Genomic DNA, 7,721 nt, shown 5'->3' with positions numbered 1-7,721 from the left:
CTTCTCAACAGTAACCTTCTCCTTGCAAACAATAATCACCTTGGACTTGGTATCATACTCCATGAATCTATCTACCAACTTTTCCACCTCAGTCTCTGCCACAGTAGATCTTTCAAAAGCTTGGAACTTCTTCACAATATTCTTGAGAGGAATTTGATTAACCAAATCAAAGTACAAGATTCTGTTCTTATTGGACACCATCGACGTACACATCTCCTTGTCATAACCAATAAATTTCATAGGTTTGACCATACCCTTTTCACCAGCAGTACCTGTCATCACCACCACCTTCCAAGCAAGATTAAAGTTAATCTCAGGAATCAATCTAAAAGATTGTCCACGGTACGATTGTTCAGTCTCTAAGTTGTGAAACTCATCAATGACAATCATACCTAGAATACAATCTTGATATATATTGTACCAATTATTGACCAACCGGACAAAATTCTCAGAACCTAAATCGTTAAAGGTGCCAACGTAAACATCACAAAACAAGTTTTTCTCTTCAACAGCTGGACCATTAACAAACAAATCCTTGAGAATACCACAGTTGATACCACATGAAGATAGTCTTAGTTTCATATTCGATAACAAACAAACATAAGGGACAAACACAAATGAGACAGTCTTTTGTTCACCATAAGATAATGCAACCAAAGGGATCTGAAACAGAGCAGTTTTCCCAAAACCTGGAAGAGCTTGAATAGGGATGATCTGAGTTCCTGATAAATAAATTTCCACAGCAACATCAAATTGACCTTCTCTGAATCGAAATTCCTTACCATACAACTTCTTACCGGCAACAAACAAATCCTTGATAGACCCATTTGTTGAAAAGTATTTCTTGACACATGCATTCCTAGCTACAGCAGACCCACCTTCTTCTCTTTCTTTGCCATAACCAAGCCCCAACCAATTTTGCCAGGCACTATTGATTAAGGAAGCGTATTTCTCCTCCAACGACGCATCCGACCCAGTACCAGTTTCAACATCATTGGCATACACAGATTGACCTGTAGCAGCAGAATGACCAGCCAACCTCTCCTTCATGTTCATTACTTCGAAACTCTCACCCTCTACTTTAACGTATTCCCTAACAAGCTTGATCATCCCGTGCCTCATCTCTCTGAAGGATAGCCTGGAGGTTCCACTAATTGATGCAGGGTACAGTTTCATAAACGCAGCAAACTTGCTATAATTCATCAACGAATGTGACACGCAATCAACAAATACAAAGGAGTTTAACACAATCTTCGAGTATCTAACCGGATCCCAGTCTTCCTCCGATTCACCATTACCAACAGATCTTGACAGATAATTTCTTAACAAATACTGTTCCGCCACTGTATTAGTATCTTGGAATAAATCCTTGTTCATACCATCATAGTTCTCACCCATGGAGTGTTTCAATACAGCCCTTGCAACAAAAATATAATAAAACAAATAGTCAGACGTTTGTTTATCCAACGTCTTGCACAAGTATTCCTCACGTCTTGTCTTGGAATATGAAGTGATGATTTCCAAACATCTGGTTTCTGGATCGATAAATAAGTTTCTGTTGTTACCAGCGTATTTCAAAATAACCATGTCAGGAAAACGATAAGGACCAGTAGCAGAAAAGTATATCATCCACATTACACACACACCCATATCTGATACGATTTGGGTCACAACGTCGGTGTCGAGTGTAACTTCTGGAACAGTTTGTGGCATTTGCAAAGACAATTGTTTTTCTGTAAATAAAAGAAACAATGAATCCTTGGGAGCAGCTCTACTTTCACAAAAATTGGAGTTTGCACCGGAATTTAAAAGGGTGTCAGCAATATGTTTCACGGACCAGAGCTTGAGGAAGTAATGTTTTAATTTATCAATGTTGCCATCAAACCTGGCTGTCATGTTGGTATAAAATTCTTGGATGTACGTTCTGGAGAATCTCTTACCAGAGATCAAAACGGCATCCGGTTGGCACACCTTGACGTTAAACTTATTGTAATCCATGTAGGCAGTGGTCAACCTTTGATACATAGTTTTGGTCCAATTCCAAGATTCACTGACATGATTAAAGAAGATTTCGTCAGCCTTTGAATCACCAGGAATGACTCCGTTATTGAGATATCTATACAAAACAGAATAAGTGGACAAAGCCCTAATGGAGTCCACAAGTTGACGATAAGTATTTAAAGTATAGTACGTCAGGATAGGCCACAGAACCATCCGTCCAGTTATAACAAGATATTCTGAACAATAATACCCACATAGAGGAGTTGGAACCTGGTAATAATCTTGTAGTAAACCAATCAGCCATGGATGCAATGGATTTGGGAGGCGCAATTTCTATCTCAGCGGTGAAACCTTCAGCAAACGACAATTGAGGGAATACTTCGATCAAGTAAATAAATGCTGCACCTAAGGAAGCATACTTCTGGATGGTAGTATTGTAGATCCGTTGGGAACACTTCACCGAAGCCACCATTAACGACGAATGGATGTATGGACGGCGGTGATAGTCTTCTACTAACAGATGACGTTAAATTTTAATAAATATCTCGTAGGCAGATTCAACAAATTGTGGTTTAACTTGGTGATAATTCTTTAAGATATTCAAATCTGTACTTGAGAACTTGATTTCACCTACGTTCATTTCTTGTTCAAAAAAATGAAGAGTCTCTAGAGTGAATAATGCTTCTTTCAACAGAGAAGTCGAGTCCACCAGTGAGGGAAGTACTTGCATCTCGATAATATAAATAATTTGGTTAGCTTTCTTACTTGAAATGGACAGGAATGACAGTGAATGATTGTCCACGTTGACGGTACTTTTTCGAGGTCCTAGCGTTAATGATTGCGAACCCATCATCTGTGGTGTAAAATTCCCTTTCGTAAGTAGTACAGTATTCAAACAATTCCTGCGACGCAACAGGGATAAGACTGGAATTGGAGTAAGCGGTTTGGAATTCATCGAGGTCCACCAATTTTTGGTTGGATAGTTTTGTCCTTTCGACGAAAGAGAAGTACCTTGTCTTTTCGGTGAGTTGTTTGATAGTCTTGGTTTCGACACCATGTTCATCTTTGGAAGTCAGAATAACATAGCCATCTATAACAGCGACTGTTTCAGATATAGTAATCATTTCTAAACCATTAGTTGTTTGGGTTCTTTTGTGATGGTAAAGAGGATTATGAGATGTAATGTAGGCTGATCTTTATTTAAGCAAACAAACAAGTACACACGAAATATTACAGAGGGTTGTATGTTTGGGAAACACGAAAACATGCTGGAAAGGAAGTACACGTAAATACTATACAGAAGGGTAAACAAACGATATACGTATAACAGCTTTGATTGTGACAAGATATTTCCAATATGGGGCACCCATACATTTATGGTGTAGTAGACCTTCATTGCCATGCAGTTGACCTTCAAAAATTGTAGTTGACCGTCAAGGCAATGTAGTCGACCGTCAAATTTTGCAGTTGACCGGCTGGAAATGCAGTCGACCGTCAGTTTTCTCAGAAAGGCGCGCAGTGTAGTAGACCGTCACCGCCCATGTACTGGACATTCACGCGCTAACAAAATCAATGAGCTCTGTAGGTCCTCAAATATTATCGCTTTTAACGGATATTTTGGTAAGTTTTGTTTACTTTTAGAAATATCTAGCATAAGGTATGTACCGATAATTGGTCTACACTTTGCTCCTGACTGGCGATATGAATAGCTAAGCACAACCTAACAGGAACTAAAACATTAATATTCTACATCAATCGCAATGACTTTAATTTAACAATATATTTAATATCATCAGTAACTTTAAAAAATCTAAACTTAAATGTTTCAGCGTCTGTCACTAGCCCCAGTTTCAGTTATATTTACAAAGGACCGATAAGATCCTGTAGGGTCATCAACAGCGAGCAACTAACATCGTTGCTCACTGGATAGACTATCTATGAGGTGAAAATAATATTTATTTCTTATCCAAAAACCACTGACACCTTAACTTTGTTTATTATAATACGTAAATATAATAACTGGCTATCAAAATATTATAATTTATCATATATTCTTTCTGGAAATGTAAATATGAATTTAAGTGAAGTAATAATAAATCTTGAATAATTTTACAATTCAAGAAAGGAAACATTGATTAAAGAAATACTTCTTTACTTTTGATTGTCTATAAGTCATCCTTGAATAAAATCTCCCGATCATTTAACATGTCTTCATATATGGAACTTACTCCTGATATTTACTTACATACTATAGTAAAACCAACAAGTAGCTAAATATAGTATTCAAGAAAGAGTCACGTAGGGCTTTTTTTATGGAATTTTAATAATTTACCAAATGTTTTCTGTAACAATTGTCACGCCCATTAACGAGTTGCTCGGCTTTTGCTCAGACACTATTACATTAGGTGCACTGGGGCTTACCTTACCTTGGAAGAAAGTACCACAAGGGCTTATTTAAATTTCAACTGATAGTTTCTCAACTAAAATAATAGTATTAAGGATTTAACCAGGACTGTTGTTCCAAATGAATAAAGGTGTTCAACAGTTTCCATATTCGAGTAATGTGTGTGTTGGATTCAGGAAAAGAAACAAAATCTGTATGCTGTTTACATTAATTCCAGAAGTGGCATTTAGGTCACTTTGGTTTTAGGAAGCGTTTGAAGGATACAGAATGCGTGTACTTTGGTTTCTAATCATTATAGTTTGTAAGGTAACTGCTTCTATATTTTATATTCCTGGCATTGGCCAGTAATACAGGTATATATGGGTCTCTGCGTCTCTTAAGAAAGGATTTTTCTGCTGAAACGCTTCTGAGTTGTAATAGACAATGTATGGTGAAGTGAGCACTCATCGTAGTGGTGAGGTAATGCGGTACCACTAATGAAGTGGATCTGTTGTGCTTCCCTGATGCTTCTACTTATAATTTTCCGAACAATCAACGAAAGATGAAGGTTTCTTTTTGGCTTTGGCAAATATTACTTCTTTATCAAGAAAGTGGAAAGGAGAGGGGTTAGGACCAGCAGTAGCTTCTGTATTTGCCAGGAATTAATATCTGTTGCATTTATCATTGTAATTATTTGACTAACTTTGTCATAACTTAGGCCTAACAATAGAAAGTGAAATGGGCAAGAAATAAGCCGATATCAAGAATCAAATTGAATTTAGAAATAGAGGAACAAACATGAACACTATTATATTGGAATAGAAGGCATTACGGTTGTTTAACTTGTGGACCCTTAAAGTGGAATGTGATAATTAACTGGTTAGATGTTGTCGATGTAAGCAGTTAAGAATTGAAGGTGAGTTAAAAAATCCAATAGGTCAATCTGATCAAGGTTGATAGATATGGCATATCAGATAATGGTATTTGACCTATATACTCTCAGGAATACTATAGACTGCATTGTATAGTATAGTACTGTATACAGCGATTCCTTGTTCCTTTTGCCGTTGAAGCGCAGTGCCTTACGCGGATATTCACAATCTTCCGCTTTTTTCTATTCTCACAGCAGATGAACGACGGATGTTCCAGTCTTTCACATAGGTAGATAAAACTTTCATCACATGGACGTCGTCTACCATCAACAATGGAACAGAACCGAGGTTGGCATCCATAACTAGAGCCATTACTAAGATTCTTTCAAGCTGATATATGTCCGAATCAGAAGCTGACACAGGAACAAAAACAAACGAAGAGTTTTTACCATGGAATTTGCCTTTATCAACGGCTTAAAGTTAAGGAAACCATTTCCGGAGTCAAGAATAGAGAATAAAATTTGGGGGTTCCTATCAAACTGTTTCTCTAATAGCAGCACACCGTCTACAAACACATATTCCGTGGAACAAGACAATTGGATTTTAGATGAACCTTCTACCTTTGCTCTGGATGACCGAGAGTCGTCAAATTGGATTTTCAAAGAGTGTATCATGAAATATTTCTTAACTGATAAAGGGCGTACCTTCCCTGGCACTGTTTTAGAAGCTCCGTTTCACAAGCAGATGTTAAGAGGCGATAACCCCACTCTACTTATATTAGGTCCAAACCTTTTTAAGGAAGATGGTTTTTATTCTTGTGATATCGAAGAAGCAGGTAAAGAATTAATTAAAACTGAATATAATTTTTCTGGTTAGGACTTCAAGGTGTTGCTCGCCGGTATACATTATCTCGCAAATGTTCGATATGAAGGCTATTCTTACAAAGGATCCTATAAGCCATCTGAATACCCCAGCAAACCAAATAAGATGTTATATTTACCGCCCTCTCAATATTCCAGCATTCCACTTCAAGCCATTTTTTATGGATTTTCTCAAGAAGATGCAATAATATACAGGGATTTACTGATCGTTTACAGAACCCGATCAGTCCGACGTGGTTACAAACCGACAATAGATAACGTCTTGAGTGTCTTTTTCGATCCACCATATGAAATATATGTCATCCCTTCCATGCATGGGAGCGATTCCAAGGAAGAATATATCGAAGTGAACCGTTGTGAAGACGTCACAGAGGAGGAACGTCAAACTTACCAAGCTTACTTTATGCTGAAAATGAAATACATGTTGGGTGATAAATTGAAATATTCAACGTTTTTTGAACTACTTGAGAGTACAAATCGTGCTTATTCTGAAAGTGTATATCTAGAGGAGTCTAATCACTTCGAGTCTCAAGTCTAACCCTTATATGATGAAACTATAAATGCAGCAAAAGTCGCATTATTACATGATCAGCATTAATGAACCTACCACTACCACTTCTCCAGAGCAGTAACAATTTATGAATTTCTCTAATGACGGAGATTGTGTAAAAGACTGTGATTATTCATCTTTTTTCAAGGTGTAGCTTCAAAAAAACTCTCAATATTTTCCAACCTTCCACTAGTTTCGTAGGTCTGTTTAGAAAGCAACCAGATAACGTGTTTTAGAGCTTAGGTAAAAGTGATATTTATTTTCCAAGATTTTTACTAAGAAGTTCGAATTACATTTATCGTCAGGAGATAAGACATACACTGCCTTTCAACTATAATACAGGATCCTATATAATTCAATTAAATTAGCTGCTATACCTCAATGATATTAGAATATATCGGATTGAGCATTGCCTTGTTCCTGATACAATTTCTATTCTCGTCAAATGCCTACCAAAAAAAAGGTTTCTTCAAATTTATTGATTCTTTCACGAAGTTGTCACTACTGGTCGAGTGGATATTCATTAAGTACTTCTATAATAGTATATAGGGGACGTTATAGAGAAGGTAACACATTTCTGTACTTTACGTATTTCCTCCTGTTTTTACATAGTTAAGCGGGTTTTTGCTGTATTTTTGGTGCTTTATGACCAGTCACTGCTCTTTAAAGCTTCATAGATGGTTTCGATTGTCTTTTAACTTCTTTGATATTACGTCTCATATAAGTACATGTTTTGAATAAGACCCTGTCTTACAACTATTTCGTTTGCGGATAAAGTGCTAAAGTTAAAGAGCTCTATTTGATATTCTAGCCCTGAGCAATAAATATATCATGGTCTCGACCGGAATACACACCTTCTTGGTTAACTTTACCACTAAACCTGTTTGGAGTCGTTTTTCGAGTGAAGAGTCCAACAAGTACTGGCATCATGCCCCAATTTACCAAAATGGGAACGCTTTTTGTTAACCTTGTTCACCTTTATCTTCTTCCTTTGTTGATAAGTATTGTCAGATCGAGATCTCTTCTCGATCCTT

The 7,721-nt window shown here is 37.0% G+C and overlaps 1 protein-coding gene across 1 annotated transcript; it reads right to left on the bottom strand.

Annotated features, from left to right (window-relative positions):
• Positions 1-2,214, bottom strand: NDAI0D05120 (DEAD/DEAH box helicase family protein; the record flags this gene model as incomplete). The annotated part of the gene is made up of 1 exon (XM_003670020.1): positions 1-2,214. A coding segment is annotated over one exon (2,214 nt), but the record flags the coding sequence as incomplete, so codon positions are not given.
• Positions 2,215-7,721: the final 5,507 nt, after the last annotated feature.

Source organism: Naumovozyma dairenensis, chromosome 4 (genome assembly GCF_000227115.2).
Source record: "Naumovozyma dairenensis CBS 421 chromosome 4, complete genome".
NCBI classification, from domain to species: domain Eukaryota; kingdom Fungi; phylum Ascomycota; class Saccharomycetes; order Saccharomycetales; family Saccharomycetaceae; genus Naumovozyma; species Naumovozyma dairenensis.
This window is presented reverse-complemented; position numbering and strand designations above follow the sequence as displayed.